The 26912-nt window shown below is 48.1% G+C and overlaps 9 protein-coding genes across 9 annotated transcripts; 3 read left to right on the top strand and 6 right to left on the bottom strand.

Annotated features, from left to right (window-relative positions):
- Positions 1-54: 54 nt before the first annotated feature.
- Positions 55-1766, bottom strand: BDV38DRAFT_270134 (cytochrome P450; the record flags this gene model as incomplete). Its single annotated transcript, XM_032057088.1, has 4 exons — positions 55-195; positions 257-1252; positions 1304-1503; positions 1559-1766. The coding sequence occupies 4 exons, from the start codon at positions 1764-1766 to the stop codon at positions 55-57; spliced, it is 1545 nt and encodes a 514-aa protein (XP_031914979.1).
- Positions 1767-2639: 873 nt separating this feature from the next.
- Positions 2640-5075, bottom strand: BDV38DRAFT_291652 (Zn(II)2Cys6 transcription factor; the record flags this gene model as incomplete). The annotated part of the gene is made up of 6 exons (XM_032061796.1): positions 2640-2702; positions 2762-4090; positions 4157-4188; positions 4272-4473; positions 4561-4939; positions 4987-5075. 6 exons carry the CDS (start codon positions 5073-5075, stop codon positions 2640-2642), a joined length of 2094 nt encoding a protein of 697 aa, XP_031914978.1.
- Positions 4976-8235, top strand: BDV38DRAFT_291650 (FAD-dependent oxidoreductase; the record flags this gene model as incomplete). The annotated part of the gene is made up of 5 exons (XM_032061795.1): positions 4976-5850; positions 5906-6180; positions 6242-6612; positions 6680-7431; positions 7503-8235. The coding sequence occupies exons 1-5, from the start codon at positions 5549-5551 to the stop codon at positions 8233-8235; spliced, it is 2433 nt and encodes an 810-aa protein (XP_031914977.1). The 5' UTR covers positions 4976-5548.
- A 2259-nt stretch (positions 8236-10494) lies between these two features.
- Positions 10495-12047, top strand: BDV38DRAFT_291648 (Zn(II)2Cys6 transcription factor; the record flags this gene model as incomplete). Its single annotated transcript, XM_032061794.1, has 2 exons — positions 10495-10525; positions 10573-12047. 2 exons carry the CDS (start codon positions 10495-10497, stop codon positions 12045-12047), a joined length of 1506 nt encoding a protein of 501 aa, XP_031914976.1.
- Positions 12048-12176: 129 nt separating this feature from the next.
- Positions 12177-14392, bottom strand: BDV38DRAFT_291647 (Zn(II)2Cys6 transcription factor; the record flags this gene model as incomplete). The annotated part of the gene is made up of 2 exons (XM_032061793.1): positions 12177-14207; positions 14264-14392. 2 exons carry the CDS (start codon positions 14390-14392, stop codon positions 12177-12179), a joined length of 2160 nt encoding a protein of 719 aa, XP_031914975.1.
- A 1115-nt stretch (positions 14393-15507) lies between these two features.
- Positions 15508-17198, bottom strand: BDV38DRAFT_270129 (GMC family oxidoreductase; the record flags this gene model as incomplete). The annotated part of the gene is made up of 2 exons (XM_032057087.1): positions 15508-16886; positions 16919-17198. The coding sequence occupies 2 exons, from the start codon at positions 17196-17198 to the stop codon at positions 15508-15510; spliced, it is 1659 nt and encodes a 552-aa protein (XP_031914974.1).
- A 1130-nt stretch (positions 17199-18328) lies between these two features.
- Positions 18329-19954, top strand: BDV38DRAFT_281471 (aldehyde dehydrogenase; the record flags this gene model as incomplete). Its single annotated transcript, XM_032059562.1, has 3 exons — positions 18329-18456; positions 18515-18935; positions 18998-19954. 3 exons carry the CDS (start codon positions 18329-18331, stop codon positions 19952-19954), a joined length of 1506 nt encoding a protein of 501 aa, XP_031914973.1.
- A 462-nt stretch (positions 19955-20416) lies between these two features.
- Positions 20417-22131, bottom strand: BDV38DRAFT_281470 (amino acid/polyamine transporter I; the record flags this gene model as incomplete). Its single annotated transcript, XM_032059561.1, has 3 exons — positions 20417-20535; positions 20588-21522; positions 21653-22131. The coding sequence occupies 3 exons, from the start codon at positions 22129-22131 to the stop codon at positions 20417-20419; spliced, it is 1533 nt and encodes a 510-aa protein (XP_031914972.1).
- Positions 22132-22939: 808 nt separating this feature from the next.
- BDV38DRAFT_291646 (class II aldolase/adducin N-terminal) lies at positions 22940-24018 on the bottom strand (the record flags this gene model as incomplete). The annotated part of the gene is made up of 5 exons (XM_032061792.1): positions 22940-23220; positions 23274-23331; positions 23378-23571; positions 23625-23703; positions 23758-24018. The coding sequence occupies 5 exons, from the start codon at positions 24016-24018 to the stop codon at positions 22940-22942; spliced, it is 873 nt and encodes a 290-aa protein (XP_031914971.1).
- Positions 24019-26912: the final 2894 nt, after the last annotated feature.

The following is a 26912-nucleotide window of genomic DNA, read 5'->3' as shown; positions in this document are numbered from 1 at the left end:
CAAGTGCTGGACCCGAACTGTGCTCCATCGTTCTCATATATCTGGCCAGGAATATCATGCCTTGGGACCGCTACTCAGCTTCTCCCTTGCAGTCACGGTAACCCACATGTCGGTCACGGCAAAAAGCCCATTGACATTCTTTCTACGCCACGGTTGTTCTGGATTGGCAAGCGCCCAATCAAAGTTACGCAGCGCCTTACAGCGAAGTCAGTATGTGAAGAGCGACTATGTTCAGGAGAGGGAACGCATCATGTACCTCGAAAATCGTCTTGCCGATTTCAATTAATGCAACGGTCTGGCCGAGACACTTCCAGCGACCGTAACCGAATATAAGATCATTGACTCTCGTCATATTCGCCAGGTGATCTTTGTCGTCAATGAGCCATCGTTCCGGTCTGAAGATTTCCGCATCTTCCCCATAGGTGGCCTTGCTGTGATGCATGCCCAGCGCGGAATACCCAATCCAAGTACCACCAGGGATTGTAACCGATTCCCCATCCAAGGTCACTTCATCACCTGCAGACGGTACGTCCCTCGCGAAGATATTGACGACTGGTACAAAGATCCGCAGTCCTTCCCGGATCACCGCCTGCAGGTATTTGAGTCGTCGCAGTTGGGCGTCAGAAATGATCCCGCTCGAAGGTGCCCTGCCGTCTTGAACCGCGCTATCAATCTCGGCCTGCAGCTTCTTATACACTCGCGGATTTGAAAATAGACAAAGTAGGATGCCACGGATGCCCGACGCCGTGGTATCGGATCCGGCCAGCACCTGCTCAAACGCCTCCATCCAGAGTTCGTTGCCGATTAGCCCATGTCGGATAAATGAAGCAAGCATGTCACTCCTCGCATCGGTCGGGCTGTGTAGTCGCTTCGCCACCATCTGCCCGGTCGTGGCCATCATCTTCCCGAAGCCTGTCGCATCATTCGTGGAGGGTCCGAGCAGCTTCCCAACCCACTCAATTTGCATGATCCAGTGTAGACCCATACCCATAAAGAAGTTCGACATCCAGAGTCCTTCTTCTCCCGATTTGATATAGTTATTGACATCTTGATCGGCCGTGAGCATACCGAAGCTGTTTCCCAGGCCGACCGTGCTGATCACATCCAGGGTCAAGTATTGGACTTTCTTCGCCAGGTCCATCGGCTTTAGACTGTCTTCCGTGGAGAGATATCGGCTGCGAATGAGATCTAGAAAGTCCAGCACTCGCAGGTCGATATCCGATTCTAGCGACCGATTCTCTTTTCCGGAATACTAAGAAAGAATAAGCTGATGGAACGAGCCCACGCCTCGAGGAAGACCGACTCCCATTAACATCTGCTTCCGCCTCCGGTCATGTCTGTCGTTATTCGTCTCACTGAAGACGTGGTCTTCGCCTGGCTTGAAGCGCGCAGCATGGTAATACCAGTTCGACCTTTTATATGGCGACCGGACCGCGTTCACATGAGCCCATAACTCTGGCGAGGAGGTGATGAGTGCATTGGGACCGATGCGCACGATGGAGCCTACAGAATCCTATCAGACCGAGACCCTGCCCGCAGCGATCATCAAATCACCCACCGTACTTGTCGGTCATTTCTTTATACCATCTTTCACACTGCAAACTGAGCACCGCCTTGGTGTGCAGAAAATTGGAGACACCGCAGCTAAGAGGGCCCTTGAACTTTCGGAGACGATAGTACGTTTGAAACTTTTTCACGCAGTAGAGGACGAGAAGACCGCCGACGATCAACCAGCGGGTTTCTCGGAACACCTCGACTAACCCCATCTTCCACCAGAAAGTTCAATGAGGTGAATTGACCTGGATCCTGGGAAGCAGAAAGGTGTCTTGGATTCATCAATGGGGGAGCAATGCTTGGAAGATTCTTCCTTCATATATTATCTTGGCTCTCGTGAAGGTTCAAGTGGGGAAACCTCCCGCTTATACGAACTGATCAACCACCACGGACAACATTTTGAATTCCTCAACACGCACCTACGGGGAAGATCAACTGCATGTTGCGCTGACGAAAGAAACTTTCTTCAGCACGATGATCCCCACTTCCCGCGTCATGATGATCCGTTAACTTCATCCACCTGAAGTCGATTGGCCTCATCTGTTATGGCAGTGGTCGTTGGGCATACTTGCAGCGATCTAGCTTTACTTTCTGACACTTTTACACCAGTTGCTTATCTCGGATAAGTCCTCTCCCCTCTGAGGCCAAAATCGTCCCTATGTCTGTGACTTAATAGTGGTAAACAATGGCTGAATGGTCGAGTTGCCACCGTGATTGTAACGACATCATCGTGAGAAGGGAAAGAAAAAAAAAAAAAAAGAAAAAGAAAGGACATGTGTATGAACAAGTCATAATGTTAAAAACAGTGTAACTCGCTTCCAAGTCCGCTTGACCGGTGATTGTCCTTAAGGGAAAAGCTATACTTAATAGTCAGACACATACAGTTTGACATGGACACATGCATCAATGGGAACCTAAACAGATCTTGGTAAACGTCGCCTCCTGGAACTAAACCTTCCTCATCGTTACATCTCGTTTTTGCTAATCCACCCGGGTGTATTGGATAGGTAATTCAGAAGCGAGATCTTCCTTTCTCCACTGGAAGGACGAGACTCTGGAAGTAATGCTCATCTCGATTGGATAGTTCAAATTCCTCCAGTTTCTGAGACAAGCCCATGCAGGTCTTGCATCTCACGATCCCAGAGGGCCTTCCGTCAAGATTAGCCGGCTGGAGATGACCCCGGAATATTGGAAACGGAGTTCTTACCCAGTCAAACATCTCTAACGTAAAGTCGCCGTTCAGCATTTCATGTATCCGCGTGGGAGCAGCTTTTGCAACATTATCTACATTGTCTGCCGAAATGGATTGCTGTTCTCCATCGCCGGGCATAGTAGGCGGAGTATCAACACCACCCGCGCCTAGAAGACGTAGCATCGTGGCAACTATGTCGGCAGCTTTCATCGTCTCCAGCGATGGTCGCAGGGAGAACTTCCAGGACGTGTAGGACGTCCTTAGTAACTGGATAAGCTCACCCCGCACGGTACCATGGGGATATTGGCTCCTCTGGGACTGATTTATAACCTCTAGACATATCACCATGGCGGCAGTCATGCAGTCCGATATTGAACGAGAGGCACCAAACCACACCCGTTGCCGATTGCGGGGCTTTCCCAGGACACCTTGGAAAAGCTCGGACTGGAGTGCTAGGATCTGTCGAGCTGCATCGACGCATGCCCACCGGAAGGCTTGGTGTTGACCTTCCGACCGTGGAGTTACTAGATACTGTCGATGCAAGACACACCGCGCGTGTTGGTATATCATTTCCAAGCCATATTTTTGGATAACAGTTGCATCATCAGAAACGATAGTCCCTGGTGGCAGCATGCGAAAAGCCTGAGGTAACTGATCTCGGATTCTTTCCAATTGGTGGTTCAGTTCGAGCGTCCTCTTGGGCTCCAAGGTGAACCCTGAGGCGGTGTTCGTAACTTCACCCGCAACAGCTAACATTTGCTCCATTGCTAACATGTACGTGATGTTGCTGTCGATCTGGTCTTCAGGACGAGAAGGTGGAAGGGCGCGGGTGTGAGGACCGAAATCCTCGTCAAGGAGATTGCGCGGGCGAGTCACATCTCCGACCCCGGGGTAGATTACTCGAGGAAGCCCCGTCTGCCTCGAGACGATGGAGTCAGTGACCAGCAATACAAGCCATGCTCTACGGCGCATCTCGGCCTCAAAGCTCGAGATCTGGGGTTGATATGGCTGTGGGTCTCGGTGGTATCCCATCGTGATTGCCAGGCGTGAGACAATCCCGACGAGCATGGAGATTCCTGACTTGAGGGTATTGCTTTGCAAATATTCAATACCGAGGTACATGATGGCAGCCTCGACTTTATACCGCCCAGGGACTACCAAGTTTGACTTGGCTAAGGCGACTGCACAATTCATTCGATACTTTTGGAAGGTCCCCGGCAATCCACATTCGCTTACCGCCGGGTTCATGATGTGCTGGATGTACACTGCACACGACAATACGCCATACAATAGTGCAAGCCAGGAAGGAGAGACCCCTGAAGGATTCTCCCAGAATTCGAGGTACTTTGTGAGGGTCCTGCATGAGTTTATTGTTCATACATCAAGTAGAAACATATGGGGGCACTCTACCTCTTGTTTAAATGTCGGAACATGAATGCTGACTAGAATAAAACCTATTAGACAGCCAACTATCCCAAGTTCGATACGAGACAGAGAAACAAGCATTGAGACAGGGTGGTCATACTTAGTGATGGTTCTTTGGAATCTAAGCAGCGGAGAACCAATGAATCCGCCGTTTGTCGGGGTGGCAATGCAGCGAGAAGATCCGTAACGCTCATTATCTGTGGGATTGCCAATAGCAAGACAGGGCATTCTGTACTGAAGTGTACCGCCGCTGTCTCTTGGCCGTCATGAGTATCATACCTATCTTTCTTTAGCTCTCGAGTCTGTCAAACATGTCAGTGCCCACTAGAGTAGTTCGGGAGTCGAGCCTCTATCAAAGATATATTCAAGAGAATCTAGGTGCTACATACTGCATTGTTCATGATCGCCTGCCAGTGACTTGGATTGATGAATCTAGTCCCGTTGTTTTCATATAGTAGGAGCCCGGCTACAGGATCTGGGCCCGGTTCAGCTTCAGACTCTGTCTGCATTTCCGGATCCCGAGGATAGATATCGTGTTGTTGGCGAGCATGAATGCGGGCTTCTTCTGGTGTGGATGAAGAACGGTCATCTGGTGGACGCCTTCTTTCCAAATTCAATAATCTTTGCTCGAGATACTGCAGGCGATGGTCTATGCTAGACCTTTCCTGTGGACTGATATGCTTCGGTCGCTCTGCAACATAGCGGCAGCCTGCATTCTGGCCCCGTTTCAGACAGTTTGCACAGGGAAGCTCCCGATTGCATTTTAGCCTGCGAAGCCGTTAATGGTACGCGATCTAAGAATCTCGAAGACATACTTCTTCTCTCTACATCTGGTACAGGACAGCAAAACCCGGGGCTTTTGGTCTCTTCGCTTACGATCAAACCTGGGACGAGACGTTTCCATTGAAGCAGTATGTAATGGGGACTGAATAAACAATTGTTCGAAAAAATACACCCAAGTAATACCCCGAAGAGAGGGCAAACCAGTGGCAAATCAATGCCGGATTTCTGGTATTTACGAAACTCGACTTTCTCGGCTTTCTCGGCTTTCTCGCTTCTGCTGGACCCACCGGGACCGCGATCGACAGTTCGACCTGCTCTAATATCCTCCTATTTTCTCTACGCGAGTGCCCCTAGTGGTTTCATTTCACACTAAATGATCCAGTTTCAGTGGAGCAGCATCAAAGCCGAGAGTCTTGTCCCGGCCTTTCACCATGCCTACTCATGATAGTCTGTCAATAGTCATCATATATAAACCATGTCGTGGCTGGCGCCTGAAGACCGACAACCTCTAACGGTTTTCGAGTTTTCCGTGGATTAATCAACCTTTGGTATAGTTTCAAGAATCATTTGAACGGTAGAGAGCTATCATACGTAATGGAGCCACCGAGGCCGAACTTTCGTGTGGTAATTGTGGGCGGATCAATCGCGGGTCTAACACTTGCTCACTGTCTTCTTCGAAACAACATCGACTTTGTTGTGCTGGAGTCCCATGCCGATATCGCGCCGCAGGTAGGTGCATCTATTGGCATTCTTCCCAACGGAGCACGTATTCTAGATCAACTGGGCATGTATGATGATGTCCTCGATGTGGTTGAGCCCCTTCGCAGAGCATTCACGTGGACCGATGCTGGACGCTGTATCACGAATACGGAGGCTCCTCTCATCTTACATCAGAGGTAGGATTACTCTTACCCCAAGGTCCATGATTCGAATGGCTCTAACCTACCAAAGACATGGCTACCCCACTGCATTCCTGGATCGACAGATCTTGCTCGCTATTTTGTATGAGCACCTTAAGGATCGGCGAGATCGTGTCTTGGTGAACAAAAAGGTGACTAAGGTGGAGCATCTCCCCGAGAAGGTCGTGGTTCACTGTGCGGACGACTCTATGTTCGAGGGCGATGTGGTTGTTGGAGCCGACGGGGTACGTAGTATTGTGAGGGAGCAAATGTGGCATTACATGGAATCTCGAGGACTCAGGGAGGAGGCCCGGAAGGAACGGACCTGTACGTTTCAAAGTAGAGCCCCCTGCTCTCGCACACGGTTTGGCTAATTCAGTTGGGGCAGTGATGACATCTGAATACAACTGTGTATTCGGCATCTCCACGGCCACCCCGGGACTGACACCAGGCGACATCCATCGCACGTTCGCCGAGGGGTACTCACTCTTGACCATCGTCGGTAAAGAAGGTCGTGTATTTTGGTTTTTCTTCACGAAGATGGGTCAAAAGTATCCCGCATCTCAGATCCCCCGCTACAGTCAAAACGACATTGATAACCACGTGGCTCCATATTTACACAGAGCCATCACCCGAGAGGTGGCATTCGCCGAGGTTTACCAGAGAGCGATAGTGCGCACCTTTGTGCCGTTAGAGGAGGCGCTATACGAACATTGGTCCGTCGACCGATACGTTTGCATTGGTGACTCTGCCCACAAGGTGCGTATATATCTTTACGTATAACAAAATGCTTGGCCCATTGTATCTCTAACCGTTTGTGTCGTAGATGACGCCCAATCTTGGGCAGGGCGGGAACAGCGCAATTGAGAGCGCAGCATCGCTTGCCAACAGCCTTTCTGCACTAGTCTATGGTTCTCCCAGTGCAACAAGCGGCGTCAATGATATCCATCATTGTCTGCAACAATGGCAGAAGCCGCGTCAAAAGCGGGTGGATGGCATCTGGTTCTCAGCTCATGGGTTGACCCGAATAGAGGCTCTGGCAGGTATTAAGGAGAAGCTTATTGGGTTATATCTCCTCCCATATCTCACCAGCTATCTGCTTGACAAGACGTCTGCCGGGATTGTTCCAGCTGCAAAGCTTGACTGTGAACCTCTGCCACCGAAATCGCTCCAATGTTCCATGCCGTATAAATCTTCGGAGAGCCATGCGGTAAATGAGGATCACAGATTGAGCCGCGCGCTTTCCACGACTCCCCTTCTCGGCTGTTACGCTGCTGCTCAGGCTACAATGGGAACTTTGCTCACCCACCTCAAGCCCCTTATGCTGCCATTAGTTGCCCAGGGAGCTTGGACTGCAAGTAATGGAGAGGTTCTCAGCTTGCACAGGCCTATCTACCATATCCCGCTCCTCGACAACTTGCTCAGGCCCCTGATTACATGTTTTTTACCATCCATTAGTGGGTCTGATCCGTGTTCCCGGGTTCAAATGCTGTCCTTCATGACCGACTTGGGCCCGCTCTATGGGATCTGGTTACTGGAGAGTTACCGTCAGGCCCACTCCTGGCGCGAGGTCTTGCTGTGAGTAGATTTCATCCACCCTGCATCACCCTTTCAGAGACCACCAGTGACTAACACAAGGCTGATAACAGCCCCGTAACCATGGGGATTGGGTTTCAGCTAAAGGGAATCGGAAAGCTTGCCCCTATCTACTATGCACTGGAACACATCCGCACACCCCTTTCTAAACTGCTTCCGGAATCGAAGCACCAGGTGCAATCGGAAGCCTCGAGCTCCCTTCTCATCGCTATGCTTGCGGGGTACTATGCTCCGACATTTGCCAATTTCCTGGCCCCGACAGTGGAATCCCGTCGCTGGTATAACGCAGTTTGGCAACTGTTCCCCGTAATCGTCCCTCTGCTGCAAGGCTCTTTGCACCTTCTCATAAAGGATCGCTCACAGCAACAAGATTCGCAACAGCAAACCCGCAAGAATATGCGGTTTGTTCGCTATGCATACCGTACATTTGCCCTGGTTTCCGGTCTCACATTCGTTCATGCTCGATTCTCAGTCCCAGCAGGTGCCTCCTTTGCTACTATATTCCTGCCTGGTCTCCGGGGTCATCTGGAGCCTGTTGCCTCATTTGCCGGGGGGATAGCACGATTCCTTCAGTACGACGAGGTGATCTCCATGGCTAGTGGTTTTGTGTGGCTTGCACTGAAATTTCGCGAGCTGAAGCAGCTCGGAGCGTCGGTTTCATGGTGCAAAGCTATCTGTGGCTTGGTGGGGACGACTTGTACTTTTGGACCAGGGGCTGCATTTGCGCTTGGCTGGGGCTGGAGAGAGGAGATTCTGGACCAGATGGCCCAAGAGAATCGTAGTTAGTGGCGTTCTTCTGGATTCGTGGGGAATCGTGTGCCTTGTAAGATATGATCATATGACCAGTGATAAACCGTGTTCAATAGTAATAGGATGGCAGCCTAATCCAGGCAGGTTTAGATATCAAGGGGTCCTCTGAATAAAGATCTCGTCATGGTCTACCCCTCGATTAATTACGTATTTCTTACGAGAAGTCATCTCAGCGGTATCTGATGGCTCTTCTGTACCGGACATGTGCAGGGCTCACCTCTGCACATAGGTAAATCGATGCGGGCATTGCATTTGGAGGCAGATAATGCTCTGCAGCTAGCAATCTGGTACATACGCCCATAGGGTGTGGAGAACAGGGCTTCCCATCCGCTCAGCCGTACTTCAGCCACATACCAAGCGCGGTCAATTCTCACAGAGCCCTCGCACTTAAATAGCGTCGCGCTTTGTGCTAGGGTGAGTGTAGGTGATATGGGTGATAATTCTGGAGACTGGGGGTAAGAAAGGTGAGGGTGAGAGTACCCACCCTGGCACTCCCACCTTCACTCCCAGTCTACAATGATAAATAACAGCGCACGTCCGGTCCGCCATTTCTATTGCATTTTTGCCCAGCTAGTCGAAAGAAGATACTCGCAGAAGCCATACAAACGAAGCTCAACAAGAGAAACGCACATGCTACGCGTTTAAATTTCACTAAATTTACTTCGAGATAGGAGCGAGAAACTTCTCGCTCCCTATCGGATTCGGTTAAGGACGATATTCTAAATATGAGACAGCCATTAACAAATAATTATTATATTCGCTGATCATTTGTAGTATATTAGACAGGATCTTACTCCTAACTATAACCTGAGCACCAAGCCTCGTGAACGCTTCATAGGTACGGCTAAGAATATCGAGTACCTTCTTCATGATCTGTTCGGGGATAATTGGTACAAATTACGGACAGAAACAGACCTGTGTTTAAACAGACAGTGCTCTCACAATGTTCACTGGCTCAGATACTAGACCGGGCGCTGTCGTGGAGTCAAATGCGTACTGTAACAACTAACAAGTGTCTTTATTGCAGGATTCATTTTGATTTATGACCCCCGCCCACCTATCCTTTTCCCTTCATCCGACCTGATCCCGCATATCTGAACGGACAGCACTATAACGACGATAGATATTTATAAGGAGGTGAATTCTCTACCGCGAGAGGCCATTACTCACTTGAGGATCAAAGACCCAAAACCTGGTTCCGAGAAAATCCAGTTCTCCCATCTTTATACAGATATTTGCTGTGATGAAGAGTAGATAAACTATTACTAAATAATATGTACCCTTAATGTAGTATTTTAATACTGCGGTAGACACTTGTTACCCCTGACTTTTGGCTATTCTGCTTGGACAACAAAGACAAATGGCCGGACAAAAGATTTCAGTAATAGCTAGTCAAGTCAACACTTATGAACTATGTTGACATTTATATAGACACTCTGGGAATCGTAATAGTCTTTATCTATTCTCATCTATTGTGCCAGCAGATGAAATTATAAGGACCCTTCGGGCCTTTGTAACCATTTCATCGACGCACATCTTACTAAAGAGCCCTGTTCTAACTGCGTTAATGAAAAGACCGTGGCACACAGAGCCAGAACTAGAGCTTGAAGCACAGGCTTCCCAGACTAGCTGCTCTTCTACAGATACTCAAATAGGTTCTGCATTGGAAGACAATAACAGTTTAACAAGCTTTGAAGCATTAAGTATATTTGAAATAGAGGAGCTCGGAGAGGAATTTATATATTTCGATAATAGTTCGATACATGATAAAGAGGACGAAGGCGGTATATAGATACTACGAACAGAATATAGATTTAATAGTTGAATTAACTGCTCTTTTCTCATTCTTAATAAATATCTATCAACTGCAGTGAAGAGACGACATTGTTGGAATGAATAGGAGGATATGTTAGCGGATGATTCAGCGCATACCCAATCTCGCACCTGTTTTGTAAAAATGGTACTCGGGGTAACCTCGGAAAAGCAGCGTTGTCCGAAGAACAAATCAAACGGGAATCCACAGGCACCAGAGACGGCGGTGTCGGAGGCGGTAGATCCCTCAAGTCGATTTATACGGTCTAGTAGGATGTTTCCCCACACGGTACTGGTAATACGCATCAACCGCTGGCGTTTTGTCACACCCTGTAATTAGTATGAGGAATGAATTCAAATCTTTGGTGAACCTCCAAAAAACCACCTCAAGAAGCCTTCCCCTCTTGTTACTAGTAGTAAGACATGTCTGAACAGCCACCCACCGCTGCAAAAGGTACATTCCCAACTCACACAAGTAAGAGCATCACTAAACGGGTGTAGATTGCTCCAATTGTCAAAGACGGCGCCTAAAGTGCGATCGTGTCCGGCCAGCATGCAGGAAATGCGGCAAGCGTTGCCTCAAATGTCCAGGCTACGGCGTACAATTAAAATGGGACCAAGGCGTCGCCAGTCGAGGTAATCTGATGGGAAGGTCATTGCCTATGAAGAATTCCTCGTTAGTGTCGAAATCGCCCGGCCACAACGACCCTCGAATCAAGTCGCACTCGCACTTGCTGGACCCTACGAGTAATCTGCGATGGCTGCAACCGCCACCACATTCACCACATGCGCCGAGGTTACTCGCTTGGTTCACAGACCGCGTCGCGAGGAGACTGGCATGGGTTGATGGACCTCAAAATCCCTGGCGAAGGATCGTTTTACCTCTAAGCGAAACCTGCGATGCCGTCCGTTCTTCCGTTTTCGCGCTCGCAGCAACGGATCTGTCCTTACAATATCCAAAGAACGATCCATGGTGTCAAAAATTTAAAGACCTATCACAGTCGCATCATCGACATGCCTTGTCTCTACTGGTCTCCGAACTGAAGAGACTGTCGGCATTACCTCCATCTGAAACATGCCCAGCTGCATCCTTGTTCCCAACTCTAGCATCTGTGATGATCATCTGCAACAACGATCTGCTGAATACGGAAACCTCAGAATGGCGCATGCATCTAACAGTCGCCCGGGAAATCTTGAATGTCGCAAAGACCCACCCGGGGATTGAGCAATCGCTCTCACATATGCAGCGGTTCTTCTTACAAGAATACTATGCAACATCGGTATGGATGAACTTGACCAATTTCAAGCCAGTTGACAAGATAGTAATGAAGCCGCCAACGAGCAACGAAGATGCTGCCTTATCCGGCTTTGTGCATATCATTCATCGCATCACTCAACTGGAACGCCTGAAGAGAGCTGGGGAGCAGTCCTTAGACTCGGACCGGACCGCCACATCATCTCATTGTCAAGCTCAGGGTATCTATACAGAAATCGAATCGGCCAGAGCTGATTCATTACAAATTACCAACAACATCAATTTCTGGTCCGATGTCGACCGCCGGAACTTCGCACTGGTGGTACGAATGTACTACCACGCTACATTGATCTATACTGCCCAAGCTCTGTTGTCCAATGCCTCGGACTCGGATGCGAGTGCCGACGCAAAAATAACATACTCCCACACTCACATAATGCACGACCTCAAAGAATTAACCAAACTTCGAACCGGGCTCCATTTCGCCCAGGATCTTGTTTGGCCGCTTTTCATCGCCGGGACGGAGGTGCGTTCGGATCGTGCAGCCCAGGAAATGATCGAACATAGTTTCAAGGCTGTTATGCATGTAAGCCGGACGTTGGATCGAGCTCGTGTGTTGTCGTTCTTGCGATCTTGGTGGGAGTTTGATGGTGACGGGTTGGGTTCTTGGATTGAATTTGCTCGGATTAGATCTGAAAATTATAATTTTATTATAGTATGAGACGTATTCGACACTAGGGGACGCATCAGTTACTCGTGGGTTGGAATAGAGCTAGAAGACATCTGAGGAAAATCAAAATGTATTTCCCGATACATTATCGTTCAAGTTTAAGTTGGTAGTAAACTTGAATCACCAAAGTGTCACCCTAGAGCCTTTCTCGGTCATAACGTCTAGCCAATAAACAATACTATAAGGCTGTGAGCCTTGAGTATCGTACTGTTTCCAGATATCTTTCGCGAATTCTATGGTACTGTCCACCCTCCTGTGAGGGAGTGTCTGTCGGAGGCTACCGAGTCGTGCGAGAATGAATTGTCTAGCTCGGGATACCTCCAAAGTCGATCGTGTAACGACTCTATCGACGGAAGCCGCAGTATTCGAGCCCAAGAGATCTTGTGAACCGGCGTCCACTGCTATCATTCTATTGAAGGGTTCTGAGGTAGCGGGACCATGATATCGATCACCTGCACCTCGACCCTCAGGCCCGTGATTGCTTTCAGGATATCCGACAAATGAAGTATCGACTTGAAGGCCCGCTACAGCTGAGAGATAAAGCATGAGATGAAGTGACCGAGAGCCTGATTGGCCAGGAATTCGTTCTAGGATATTGATCAAGTGGAGCGTCATGGAAAGAATATCCTCCTTTCGAGATTCTCCATCTCCCACGACTGTATCACCGATATTACCAGGGCGAGCCTCTGTCAATCCCGACAACGTGTTTTTTGATGTCATCGTCAGATCATGGAATGAAAGATGCAGCTGTAGCAAAGCAGCTTGACGATATGCTTCGGCAGTTTGTAGTAAATGAGCAATTGGTGTATTGTCGTCCTGTGTTTGAACGGGAAATCCGTGCACCTCGTCTATGAGAATAAGCGATTCGAAGTCCATGTTCAACAAATCTCGTTGTAACTCATGTGCCAGTGATACATCACAAAGTCCTAGAGTTGCTCTCTTCGTGTTGAAGTTTCCTTGGCTCTTGCGACTGGAATGATGTGCATGATAGCATAAAGCCAGGACCTGACCAAAAACATCAATAACCTCATTCGACACCCCAGACCATGAATTCGGCCTGGTTCCGGTTCCTGGCATAGCCGGCCCCGGTCCGTAAATAGGTTCCCCGTAAGGGTCATTGTTGTTGTCATCGCTGGAATTGGATAAGCCCATCGCTTGTTGGATCTTCGCATAATAGCGCTGTCGCTTTTTTGCTAGCTTTCCTGGTACAGAACCACATCCTCTGGCAGCGAGAAGCATTTCCCAATACGTCAAAGCTTGGCAGAAATACGCATGTATTGGAGCATCTGAAATGGACATGTCCAGTGACCACATCGACATCAGCTCGCGAGCAGATCCCAGCCATGGATTCTCGTCCATTCCCGAAGCAGTCCAATTGACCGAGTTCCCCAGGGTGAATACCGCATAAACAAGATCGGCCTTGACCTTAGGCGACGGAGATCTGCGCACCAGGCGAGTCTCCTCTTCAATTGCACCAACCGCTAGAGATTTTAGCGAGTGTAGAGTCTCGTCAAAATGTGGCATGGTGACCGATATATAGGCTGCCGACATGGCTTGCATTGTATAAAAGACAGCCTTCGATGAACCCCATGTACTTAGGGCTAATTGCCGACTATAACTGACTGCAGAGTCAAAGGCCGACCATAGTGGGCAAACATACGCAAACCAATGCTCGATCAACATCGTCGAGAGGTGGGTAGGGGTTCGTAACATTGCCGGGTTTGTTGTCACATCCGAACCATTAGGTGAATTTAAGACAGCCAAGGTACCATCCTGGACCGAAGTAGTCTCTTCTTCTGGACTCCCATCGTGGTCTAGGAATACTCCACAGTCTTCTAGTGTGAATAGCCAAGAATCTGGGAATACGGGTAGTGTGGACGGATCATCGTCGACACTCCAGCCATTGAGATCATTTTGGGAAGTATTAGATGAATCTAGGGGCACAAGCTCATTGTCCGCATTGCCCGCCTGTTGTATTGAGGATGCCACAACAGCAGAAGGGTAAACTGTTTCCTCGGGGTTATCAACCGCCGAAGGTCTCCCAACTCGCTGATACTTTTTCGACCAGCGAAGATTTTGCTGAAACCCCGGGCACTGACAACCAAATTTGATGCAGTTATCGCATGCTGGGTGTTTCTCGTCGCATTTAATCTACTAGGGTTAGCAAGGTCAAACAACCGCAAGCAGGAAGCAAGTTCATAACTCACGCGTCTCTTCTTGCACCGTGCGCAGCCGTTTCGGGACTTGGGTGCTTTTTTACGAGGTCGTTTGGTGGGGCGCTCCGGGAGATTACTTGATGGAGTAGAATCATCCCCAGGGTAACTTGTCGTATCCATGCTGACGAGGGTAATTGTGGCAGCTACTAGCAAAAGCAGGGCATAGATCGAACAAATGACCCCGCACGGGTTCACATTGAGCGTAGCCCAAAAAGTAACGTGACAGCCCCAGCTGTGTACTAGACCAAATTCGGCAACGCTTTACCCTCATACTTCGACAAAGACTCTAATTAAAGTGAGCACAACCGCTACCAGTGCAACATTTCTGAACTTGTTCTTTCGACAAAAGCAAAACCATCACTAGTCGAACCGATCCGGAACATGTCACCCACCGATTTACCATCTCCGAATCCCTCCACTTCCCCGGACGAGGGCGAGGACAAACACAAAACTAAAGCAACATCTACAGGGAATCGCCGATGCACGAAATCCATCTGCTGCTTCTCCCAGGCTTTCCCTTAGCCCCTCTCACATCCAATGGCAAAGTCAACATATCAAGAAAAGCCAAGTGCTAGCTAACATGTAAATTCTTGGCAACGTGGGCAGGTTGTGGGGGTTTGCAACTACAATCGATGATCTGCCGTTCGAGATGCAGGCGGAGATCCTAGCCGCTTCGAGACGGCTCCAGATAAGTCGGGAACCGCTTTTTTTTGCCTTCTGTGGATGCCTTGGCTGGCTTTGGATTTGTGGTAAATGGCTTGGGCCAACTAGGAGTTGCTTTCGGGTATTCATGGGTCCCCTGACCATAATGGGTGGAGCTTTCAAAATATGACATCCAGAAATGGGTTGAGAGACGGTGGACACGGACAACTAGCCCATGGATTTGTTTACATTTTTAACCTGGCACTTGCTGTCGATTTTCTCTCTGAATGTCTCCATTCTCCCAATTGGTCCTGGGTTCAATGACAGTTATAGGAAAATGGTTTGTTTCAAAAGTCCTCGTCGGCGTCTACTTTATTTGTTAGCACATCACTCACTCTTGGTACCCTAATAGAGAGATTTAGGCACGATACTAGCGAAAAGGGAAGGTATAGTGAGCACATTCTCCCTTGCAAATTCTCATGTTTACTGCAGTCAATGAACGTCTCCATATTGTGGTATTTCTAACGGTTGGCAAATCAACGTATTGACACTAAAGGGGGCTCCCGCTTCCGACGCTGAACAGCCAATGTTGTCTACAGATGGGACTTTGAAGGCTTCCAGCCGGCGTCCATGGCGATCAATTCGGCAGCACGCTCACCGATAGCTAACACCGTGAGCATTGGGTTGACGCTTGGCATATCAGGGAAAACGCCAGCATCGGCAATGCGTACACCTTTTAGGCCACGCACTTTGAGTTCAGGATCTACCACGGCCATTTTGTCGCGTACAACGTCGCCCATCTTCGTAGTTCCCGCCGGGTGATAGACAGTGTGCGCCACACGGCGGCCATACTCAGACAATTCCTCATCTGTCTGTATCTCAGGGCCTGGAGCAACCTCCCGTTGGATCCAGTTTTTGAACGGGGTCTGTTGAGCAATTTGTCGGGCCGCTTTTAGGCCAGCCACGATAGTGGCCGCATCATACCCCTCCGGATCGGTAAAATAACGAAAGTCGAGAGCCGGTTTGACGTCTGGGTCGGGCGAGACTAGATACATGCGACCACGAGAGCGAGGGCGAGGAACATTTGGACTCATGCAAAAAGCATTCACAGGTTCCTCGTAACCTAGACGATTCGTGTTGACAGAGTAAGCTCCCTGGTAGCAATGCATCATTATGTCCGCAGCAGAACCATTGCCATTTTCCCGGCGGAGAAAAACTCCAGCATCCGAGTCCATAGTCGTTTGATCACGGGGGAAAGGTCTATTGAGCTCCCACATAATGAGACTCTCTGGATGGTCAAGCAAGTTTTCTCCAACGCCAAGGATATCCTTAACAACGGGGATACCTAGAGCAGATAGCTGTGCATGAGGGCCAATACCGGAAAGCATCATCAAGCGGGGAGTATCGATCGCGCCAGCAGATAGAATTGTCTCCTTTCTCGCGCGGACATCCAGACAAACACCCGAATGAAGTTTTACATTGACACCGACGACAGAATCATTACCCTCAACATTGATTCTGGACACCCAGGCATTGGTAAGAATTGTCAAATTAGGGCGTCTTTCTTCCCCACGCAGAATAGGGTGAATATAAGCAACGCTTGCGCTACTGCGGCGACCGTCATTCGGATTGTAGGAGATGTTGAAAAACCCAACCCCCGCTGTCAGATCGCCATTGCTCCGGATCTCTTTGTTGAAATCCTCGATGATAGGAATCTCCATGGCGGTCGAACAAGACTCAATCCAGTCTTTACAAAGCTGGTTCTGATGACGAGGGTCCACAACCTGAATCCTGTTGCGCAGGTTGTCGATCAGTCGCGTGAAAGTTTCGAAATCCCAGCCTGTACAGCCCTTGGAAACCCAGCTCTGGCAATCGAATTCGAAAGGGCGAAAAGAGATGAGAGTGTTATGACTAGAGCAACCGCCTAGCACCTTTGCCCGAGAGTGACGGATATGACTATTGCCTATACCACCTGTCAGTATTGAAAGTGTATCCTCGATTCACAATACAATGATTCGGCATCCAGGTGATATCTACCATGAGGCTGCTCAACGATAGGGTAGTCGTAGTCAAATTCGCCACCCAGTAAATTGAGCCAGTCTTTCAACTTCAGGACTCGATCGTCCATGAAGTCACTGGGGCCGCCTTCGATAACGAGAATTCGTTTATTCGGCAGAAACTGGGCGAGCCGTGAGGCGATCACACAGCCAGCTGTTCCACCCCCGACAATGACATAGTCGTAGCTGTTGGCCTCAGGTGCCGAGATTTCATTGACAATCGTCATTTTCAGGAACCAAGGGGGACAATCTTCCAAGGCTTCCGGAGACAGGGACTGATGGAGGTAACCTTCGGCGACCGAGGCAGTAAACCTAAATTTGCAAGTGTTTCAAGGGAATCTTTTGAGACAGGGGGAGTGGAAAAGGGGAGTATAAGTACTAATGCTGATGGTGGTGCAGTTGTGCCCACACTGGCACTGGCAGTTTCAAACTTCGTAAAATACTCTGACAAGGGCGCTAGCATGACACCCATTCGTCTACTTGCAATTAGAATCCGAATATTCTTTCCTAACCTGATTGGCAGGTGCTTCATCTGGATTCTAGATTACGATCATTTGGTACGGGTACCGGACATGTAATCCTGCATTTATGAACTATGGGATTCGGAAACGTACTAGTAATGCACAATAGCATGCGGGTTGGTATGTGTCTGAATCATTACGTGTGGGCCAGGTACTCCATGACAAGAAACTGGCAAGAGATCATACAATGGCTCACCAATGTATCGAGTCATCCAAGCAAACTTGGATCGGACTCGGATGAACGGGGGATCTAAACAACCATAAAAAGGCATTTCCACCCATGGGTAAAGTCGGCACATATTTTGAGTTTCGAGTCCTCTCTTATAAGACAAGAATAGTCCACGAGCACCCCAATGCTAGCAAACCTGTTTGGTCACTGAGGTGACAAGTACTCGGGACTAGTGAGTAGTTCCTTAGTAAATACACTATACCGGTGCAAAATTTGTAGCCTGTTCGGGATTGACGGCAAGATGAGTACCTGTATTGTTCTAAGAAGCTGACTAGTACGACCATGCAGTCTCTACTGTGGTAATTTTGGCCTGATTTTGTAACTGAGTCTACTTACGTCAGAGCTTCAGGCACGTCTTCGTCCAAGTCCCACATTCAAAAGAACTCTATTTTTCCGTCTTGGCTGCCTGTTCCGGTTTAGTCTCTTACTTAAACACGACAACCTTCTATAGTAAGTACTTCAGCCGCTGTAAAAATGTAAAAATGGCCAATTCATTTGCATTCGATTTATTCTCCGCGAACTTACTAGTATCCGAAACCGCAACCTTGACAAGATTTTTGTTCTTTTGCCCCCAAAACCTTCCTCAAGATCATTACACCCCGGGGAAATGGCTTCAACACGCCAACAGCTAGTAGCCCCGAATGGGCGCAAAATCACTCTTGAAACTGGATTGTTCATTGGCAATAAATGGGTGCGCGCCACCGAAGGCGGGCTGATTGAAAGCATCAATCCCGCGTGAGTAAATTGGTATAACCATGCGTAGAGAGTTTTCAATTCCTGACATCTACACTAGAGATGAGACCGTCATCACATCTGTGCAAGCCGCTACCAAAGTGGATGTGGATGCTGCAGTGAAAACAGCCAAAGCCGCACTCAAGGATCCAAGCTGGGCAGATCTTCATCCATCAAGCCGAGGAAGCCTACTGAGGAGACTGAGTGACTTGGTAGAAGAGTACAGTGTCGATCTAGCGACTCTTGAAGCGTGGGACAGTGGAAAGCCTTATAGGGTCGCTTTGAATGAAGATGTCGCCGAATTGATCACGTGTCTACGGTACTTCGCAGGGTGGGCGGATAAAGCACATGGTCAGATCGTTGATGGTGGCGCTTCAAAATTTGCGTATACCATTCGGGAGCCTTTCGGTGTATGCGGTCAGATTATCCCTTGGAATTACCCGTTGATGATGGCGGCGTGGAAGCTGGGCCCCGCATTAGCAGTAAGATCGTGCCCCGATGGAAAAGACGAGCCCAGTGACAGATTACTGATTTTTGTTTTTAGTGTGGAAACACTGTGGTGCTTAAGCCTTCTGAACTCACGCCACTGGCGATTCTCTATCTCGCGGATCTCATAACATCTGCTGGCTTCCCTCCGGGCGTTGTGAACATTCTCAATGGGCACGGTCGAGAGGCGGGCGCTGCCATCGCGGCACACCCTGATATTCAAAAAATTGCGTTCACGGGAAGCACATCCACTGGCCGCGAAATAATGAAGATGGCTGCTTCTAATCTCAAAGCCATTACACTGGAGACTGGCGGCAAGTCGCCGTTGCTTGTGTTCAAGGACGCCGACATGGAACAGGCTGTGAAATGGGCACATACCGGTATCATGAGCAACCAAGGCCAAATCTGCTCCGGTACTAGTCGCATTCTGGTCGAAAAGGAAGTATACGAGTCATTCGTTGACGCCTTCAAGACCTTCACTGAGAAGACTAGCAAAGTCGGCGATCCATTTGCCGAAAGTACATTCCAAGGGCCCCAGATTTCGAAATCTCAGCAGGACAAAATCCTGGCCTATATTGATTCGGGCGTGAAACAGGGCGCCCGGCTCGTATTGGGAGGATCTTCCTGCAGAGGTCCCAGTGGCAAAGGATTTTTCATTGAGCCAACAATCTTCTGTGATGTCTCTCCTGACATGAAAATTTACCAAGAAGAGATTTTTGGACCAGTTGTCGCCATCTCACCATTTGAGTCCGAAGAGGATGCCATTGAGCAAGCAAATAATTCTCCATATGGGTTGGCGTCTGCTGTGTTCTCTCAAGACATTACTAGATGTCATCGTTTGGCGAAGAAGATTGAAAGTGGAACGGTCTGGATAAACAGCAGCAATGACAGTGACTCGTTGACGCCATTCGGAGGAATGAAGCAAAGTGGCATTGGTCGTGAACTGGGTCAAGCTGGAATGGAGGCCTACTCGGTGATCAAATCTGTCCACGTAAACCTAGGAGCGAAGCTCTAAGTCCTTCAGGTCGTCTCTATCTCCTTGAAAATACTACACTACCCATCTAATTAAATATCAATCCGTTCAAAATCATTCGTAATAGGCCCATCTGCGAGGAATCGCCTTCTATCACTTGGATACAAGAAAAATTGAGTATGATTTAGAAACTGGACCAAAGAGTCGTTTCATTCAATACCCACTAATCGGGTCACTTATTTCTAATTTTCTTCCCGGTTCAAATTCTACCGCTAACACGGATATAAAAAGGTTTTTTGACAACCAGAAGTCTCCATATGACTACGTAGTAGATAGTGCCAGTACCAGTACAAGGACTAGTATAGTATTGATCAGGTGCGAGTCGTTTCTTCACATTTCTATTCTTACTAAGAACTGAATATATGGAAAACCTAATTTGGCCGTGGACTGGGGCATTCCTATGCTATGCTTTTGAAAATTTAAGCTATGTGAACACAGGGTGGCTCATTGTAAGATTTCTGGTGCGCGCACCGGTGACCTAAACGACCGGTTTCCACGCAGAAACCAATCAACCAGTATGATCAACATGCACACCACATAAATGACCGCAACATAATTCATATCTAGTTTGGCGTCAGCACTAATCACGCTAGTGTTACTATGAATCGAACCTACTATTGGCTTGAACTGGCATCGTTGCAGGAAACGAATACATCACAAGTGAGAACATCGTCCAGCAAATGGTGACAACATTTGCGAACAAGCCGAGTCTGCCTAGCCAAAAGGGTCCATGGCGGATCGATCGCTTCCTATACCAGAGGCACAGTATTGGAATAATGTATGAAACATACAAAAGCGAAATGCATGAGATAATCATGCTGTTGAAGGCTGTAGAAGAACCGAGGTAAATGAGACCAAGAGCACCAACCAACATGGAGCTGCTAACATGGGCTGTCAATGGTACTCCCAATCTGTCATGGACTTTTGATAGCCATTGATGGCCCGGTAAGCCGCCATCACGAGAAAAGGCCCAACAAACACGAGATTGCCAGGTATGGCAGGCGATTATACAACCAAAACCAGTTGCTACTAGAATCGTTTCAAGGCAAATGGCGCCGACTTTGTTCTCTAAAGCCTGGTTAAATAGTTCGAGAATGGGGACACCAGTCGGGGAGTTCACTAGGCTGTCAAGGTCGTTGATTGCGAAAAATATCGAGATGCAATAGGTCCAAGACGTAACGAAGCCAATTCCTATGGTTGCGAAAATAGCAATGGGGATGTTTCTTTCTGGAGTTGGGACCTCCTCCGAAAGATGTGATGCAGAGTCCAGACAAGCGAAAATCCAATTGGGGTTGACAAGTCCAACCACAACCGCGAGGGCGTCTGAGCTCCAGCCTGTCGAATTGACAAAGTTGGTGAACACAAATTTGGCACTGGCGTGGGTTCGTGCACATGCGGGTACCGTAATAAGGATAATAAAAAAGGAGCCCAACGAGGTGTAAAGAGAAATTTTGGCTACGGTAGGGAGAATCCTCCCAACGCAGTTGAGAATATGGCATAGGAAATTGATAAGTTCATAAGTTAGCACGATGTGCGTGGCTTTGATCTCACTGCGATTATGTAGTCAGTTAGCAGGAAGATACTGTTCGAATGAACATGACCCCAATGAAGGGCAAAATGCATAGCTGCCGAATCAGTTACAGGAACTGAAGATCTTACAAATATGGATGACTTAGTTACCACATGCCAAGTATTGCCTGGGACAAGCTCAGTACGACACTTGCTGATGCAAAGATGGCTCCAGCATAGCCCAGCCATCCTGTGAGAAATGACAAGAACTTGGCGCAGCGACGAGGGCCCAGCTCGTGTACCCAGATATACTGGCCTCCTGCATTGGGCATCGCGCTCGCCAGCTCCGAAAGGGATGCCCCGACAGCCATCGAGACTAATGTGATCCATATCGAGCCGTAGATGATTAGAACCGTGCCGCCAGAGGCAATCCCGGTAATCATCGACGCCGAAATACCGAACCATGAGTTCGACATACAAAATGCAATTCCTATTAAGGAAAGCACCGAGAAATTGCGATCGAGCTGGGGGTGTCCTTCAATGATTCCATTGATATCTGCATCGTCGTTCCTGGTTTCCGCAGGGGGGCTATGGCCTCCGTACTGTGGTTGGGGAGACCTTTTTTGCTCTATGTCTTGTAATTCCCGCATACTTTAAGTGATTCAAAGGCGCAGTGGGAGATAAAGGGCGCTTTGGGAAATAGCACAAGGGCGCAGTGGGGCCAAAGGCGCAGTGGGAACTTGAAGCCGGTCTTGATGTGGAAGCATGGGACTGCAGTGAAGGAGATGGCAGAATATATTTATGAGTATTCTTAGCCTTTGAGACCATTTCCCTACTTGTTCTATGTCGCTTTGAATTCATAAGAAGCTAAATGGTCTGCGCATCGGCTTGTGTATGGTAGGCATCCGTTGGAGATCTAAGCCTAAAGCAGCAGTTCGATATGAATAGATAAGACTGCCCCGGAAATAGGGTACCAGAGGTGGGACCGTATTATCAGAACTTGAACGTGCCGATACGGTAACCGTTCAAATACCTAGTGGGCCCAGTATCCACAGAACAACTTGAAGCTTTCCGGTACTCTTGCTATTCTATCTCCTTAAGCAGAAAGGGAGCGGATGAAAAGGATTGCAGTGGGGTTCGTGTTAATTTTACTTGGTACATGAAGAGATTGCGCGTTATCCTGCTGAAGGATATGATAGTATGTCGTGATTAATTTAACTGATATATTTGATATGACTACTGCGCTGGTAGGGCCAGATCGATACCAGTGAGGAGTGAGAAACACCTGTGAGAAAATCGCTTTACATCTCGATGTCTCGTCACTGCGACGTGAACTATACTAAAAACATGGTGAGTTTCCGTTCGAGTTCTTACAAGGCTGCTCTTTCCTTGAGATATTGAAAATCGAATTGTGACAATGCTACCATATCGTCATGATCATATTTAAAGTTAACTATATCAGTTTCTATGCTCCCCTTTGCTCATATATTCTTCAAACTGAAGGTCTGGCTGGCCCTCCCAGTACAGTGTCTCAGCATCGCTGGAATTTTCGAACGTGTATCTTGCGCTTTCTTCGGGAATATACACCTTTTTCAGGCCATTTGCTTCGGCAGCCTCAGCAAGTAGCTGGCACTGGCAGGCACGCTCCATGAGGGTCATCAAGAAGCATGCCTCGGAGACAGTGGAGCCTACTGTTAGCAGACCATGGTTCTGTAGAATCATGCCCTTGCCTTTGTTCCCTTGATAAAACTATCAGTCAAGTGTCGTTTCAAAAGGAACTTCAATATCTTACCTAGAGCCTCTCCAATTTTATTGCCCTCTTCTTCCGTAAGAACAACACCTCCAAAGTCCTAAGAGGGTTAGATCGTGAACAACGATCGCCATAAGAATTCATACCTTGTAAACCGCCTGTGCATCACCGTAGAGGTAAGCGGCATCCTGCGTCAACATTTCCAAAGGTCGTCCGAAAGCACTCCATGCCATCCCATGGGGGCTATGGGTATGACAAGCAGCATCAACGTCAGGTCGAGCTTTATGTACAGCACTGTGAATTAAAAAGCCCGCGGCATTGGCCGGGCGGCTCATGTTCCCTTCGAAATTGGATTAGGCTAGGGCAGGGTAAAAATAGGAAGGGTCAAATTACCGCCAATTGGGATACCCTCGTAGTTGACCAGGATCATATCGCTCGCCTTCAATATTCCAAAATGCACAGCTAGTGGGTTCTAGGTGACTTGTCAGCTTTAGTGGATGGTAAACAGTATCGTGGTTCTTCTTACCGTCCAGAATGTGTGAGGGTTCTCCGGATCGCGTACAGAAATGTGACCGGCCATCCCATCAGTATAGTCCTTTCGTGCAAAAACCCGGAAGGCAAGTGCCATTTGCTCCAAGATCCATTTTCTATGAGCAGTGAACGTTGGATGGCTTGGAATTCCAGGGAGACAAGCACCTTGGGAAATCAATTGCAAGGGCGTCTTCCCCGTTTGGCGCCGGTCGGCGTCTGGAGATGTATTCGATATCTGCGTCTCTACTGCAATCATCTTGCGAGATGTGAAGAAGATACTACTACTGAATATTCAAAGTGTCTTAAAGATTGGACAACACAAGTATTATACTCAAACACCCCGAATAGCATTCGCTTCGAGCAGGCCTTTTCAGCAAGGCTCATATCTTGCTTGATTAAGCTCTAGGCCCTTTTTGAATATTCGATACGAATGACTCCGTTTCAATTTTGGGACCACTTTCAAGGGCACTCGAGAGCCAATAGAAGCTCCTCTGAACTATAGCGTATACCTTTTCCAACCATGGCCTAGTGGTATCAACGTTCAAGCCCTGTGGCAAGAAACCGATTAGGCAAGTTAATACGAGTGGGTCTACCAAACTCCACTACCGACCTGCGCGGGCTCGTATTCTTCGATAAACAAGGTTCCTGGAGTATGTATGGAGGATACTCACTTGTATCCACTGTAATATTCCCGAGAGACATTTACGCAATGGCCATAACTTGATGGTCCACTTGGTAAATGTCGAGATATGCACATGGTTCTCGTATAGTTTTGCAAATCAAGTTAAGCTGCATATTTTTGGGTTTCGGAAACGCTCAAGGATAGGTTTTTGATACTCGCGAAATAATACCATACATGGACGATTAATACGTCCCTCAAAGATCTCTCTGGCTATTGTGTAATCTCGGCTTCGTCGAGATCTTTCACTTCACAAATGTTATTTCCGACAATATGTACTCTGTACTCTGTACGGAATGGCGGAGTTGCAAATATCGCTTAGTTTAGATACGGATATAGGTTATGTAGCCAAGCGGTTTCTGTCTGTCAGCAAAAATCAGCTATACAGAGCAGAAGTGCCAAAAATTTCCATGCATTCTTTTCCAATGTGCGTATCCAGCACCCTGTACTTGCTTGGTATAGTACCAGATTATCAGACTGACCTCTAGAGTCAAAGTCTTCAACGAGGGAGTTTGGACCTTCTACAAAGCACCGTCGCTTCTCCCAGCCCTTTTCATCCACAGGCGTTAGCGAGATCCACCTCGCAATCCATCTACCGCGCAGGTGGTCTTGATCACTGAGGTTCCGTCTAAAGTATCCATCCCCTTAAATGGAGATGTGGTTGACCTTTCAGCTGTGTTCTTTCGCGACGTCTGTTCATGTCCAGCATACGTACACGAATCAACCAGGCAAAGGCTTTTTTCTGTGGCCGATATACCTGCTGATATTCAAGCTCGAAAGGTTGAAGTCGACAGTCTATCTGATACCGTGAAAACTACCTAGCGGAATGATTTAGCTAGATATGGACAGGCGCACACCACTACACTGAGCATTACAGCTCTCCAAGATATAAAAGAATCGGGCTATACTCCTGGTTCCCAGAAAGATAAATCTACCTCGCAAGTTTTGTAGAGCAGAAAAGCCTTGTATCTACAGGACTACCTATATGAGCGCTATACGGAAGACGAAAATGTCCTGTATCAACTCGTCAAACAGTTCCGTACTGATGGGTTGACTTTTGTTACCAATGTGTCTGGTATCAAGGAGTCTCTAGCAACAATTGCAACCCGCATTAGGCCAGTGAAAGATACATTTTATGGTTATACATGGGATGGTACATTCTCAATGCCGCTACTTCGAACTCAGCTGACATAGATTGCCAAGTGCGCATTGTCCCGGAAGTGATTAATGCCCCTATACGTCGTATGCTTTGAGCTCCTATGCAGGCTTGCTCTATTTCCATCGGCCACCACATATCCAGGTTTTGCACTGTATCCAGTCTGTATCCTCTGGGGGTGCTAGTGTGTTTGCCGATGCTTATACAGCGGCGGTGGATCTATATCGTGCAGAGAAGGATGTATTTGATGCCCTTGCGTCTGTTCCGGTGAACTGTCATTATACCCATTCTGGAAGTCGAACGTATATCATACAACGAAACCTGTTATTGGCCTATGTCCCCTTCGGATTGGTAATGTTAACTACACTCGCTTTCGGGACTTTGTGAAGGCGATGGAACCCCATCGTGCAAGTGGCCCAGGTGATAATGGGAGACGACCCTGTTGGTCAACCCCTTGCAAAAGGTCAATTGGAGCCCGCCATTCCTTGCTCCGTTCTTGAATAACGATAACCTACTACCAACTGACCAGAATAGTTCTGTGCAGTCGACCCTTTCAACATTGAACAGCAGAGCCGACGAATGGCACCAGGCTGCTTGCAAATTCAACACCCTCCTACAACAGCCAGAGTATTTGTACGAATGCAAAATAGATCTCGGTGATAGTATTTTGTTCGATAACACAAGAGCTTTGCATTCTCGCCGAGCCTTTGACATGGCAGATATGGGAAAGCCAAGGTAGTTGACGGGGAACTTACGAAGATAAGGATCCTTATCTTAGGAAGGTCCGTGTTTTGCAGGCCAGATTTGAATAGATGAATGGATTAAGATCGTCTTATGTATGTATATGAGATCTTCACAGGTATTCAATAGTACATTGTGCATCCCAGGGCAGCGGGGACTCACCCAGGCTGGCCCTGGTGATGTTACTGTTACTCTTTCTACAGTTTAGTTTCCCATAACAGAAGACAATTTATCGGTGACCTCGCGCAGCCAAGAGAAATCAGGACTATGTTTAGTTTGGCCGTAACAGGTCACACCTGCCGCTGCAATCATAGACTGTGGCGTCAGATACGGCCCGTCCACGCTCACATGTACGGAGGCAATGTGTCTGTATTACGACAGTTTCTATGTACAGAGGGAAGACAGGAGGGACAAGTCCAGCCTTAACTGCGTGAGAGATGATGAGATAGCTACAGAGACAAGAAACTAACTCTCGCAGTGCAGTTGTAACAGAGGAAGAAGCCTTCAGTAACGTCGGTGTAGATATCACGCGAGGTGACGCCAATAAAAACTATTCCTTTTATTTTCCATGGTA

Source organism: Aspergillus pseudotamarii (genome assembly GCF_009193445.1).
Source record: "Aspergillus pseudotamarii strain CBS 117625 unplaced genomic scaffold BDV38scaffold_18, whole genome shotgun sequence".
In the NCBI taxonomy this organism is placed as follows: Eukaryota; Fungi; Ascomycota; class Eurotiomycetes; order Eurotiales; family Aspergillaceae; genus Aspergillus; species Aspergillus pseudotamarii.
This window is presented reverse-complemented; position numbering and strand designations above follow the sequence as displayed.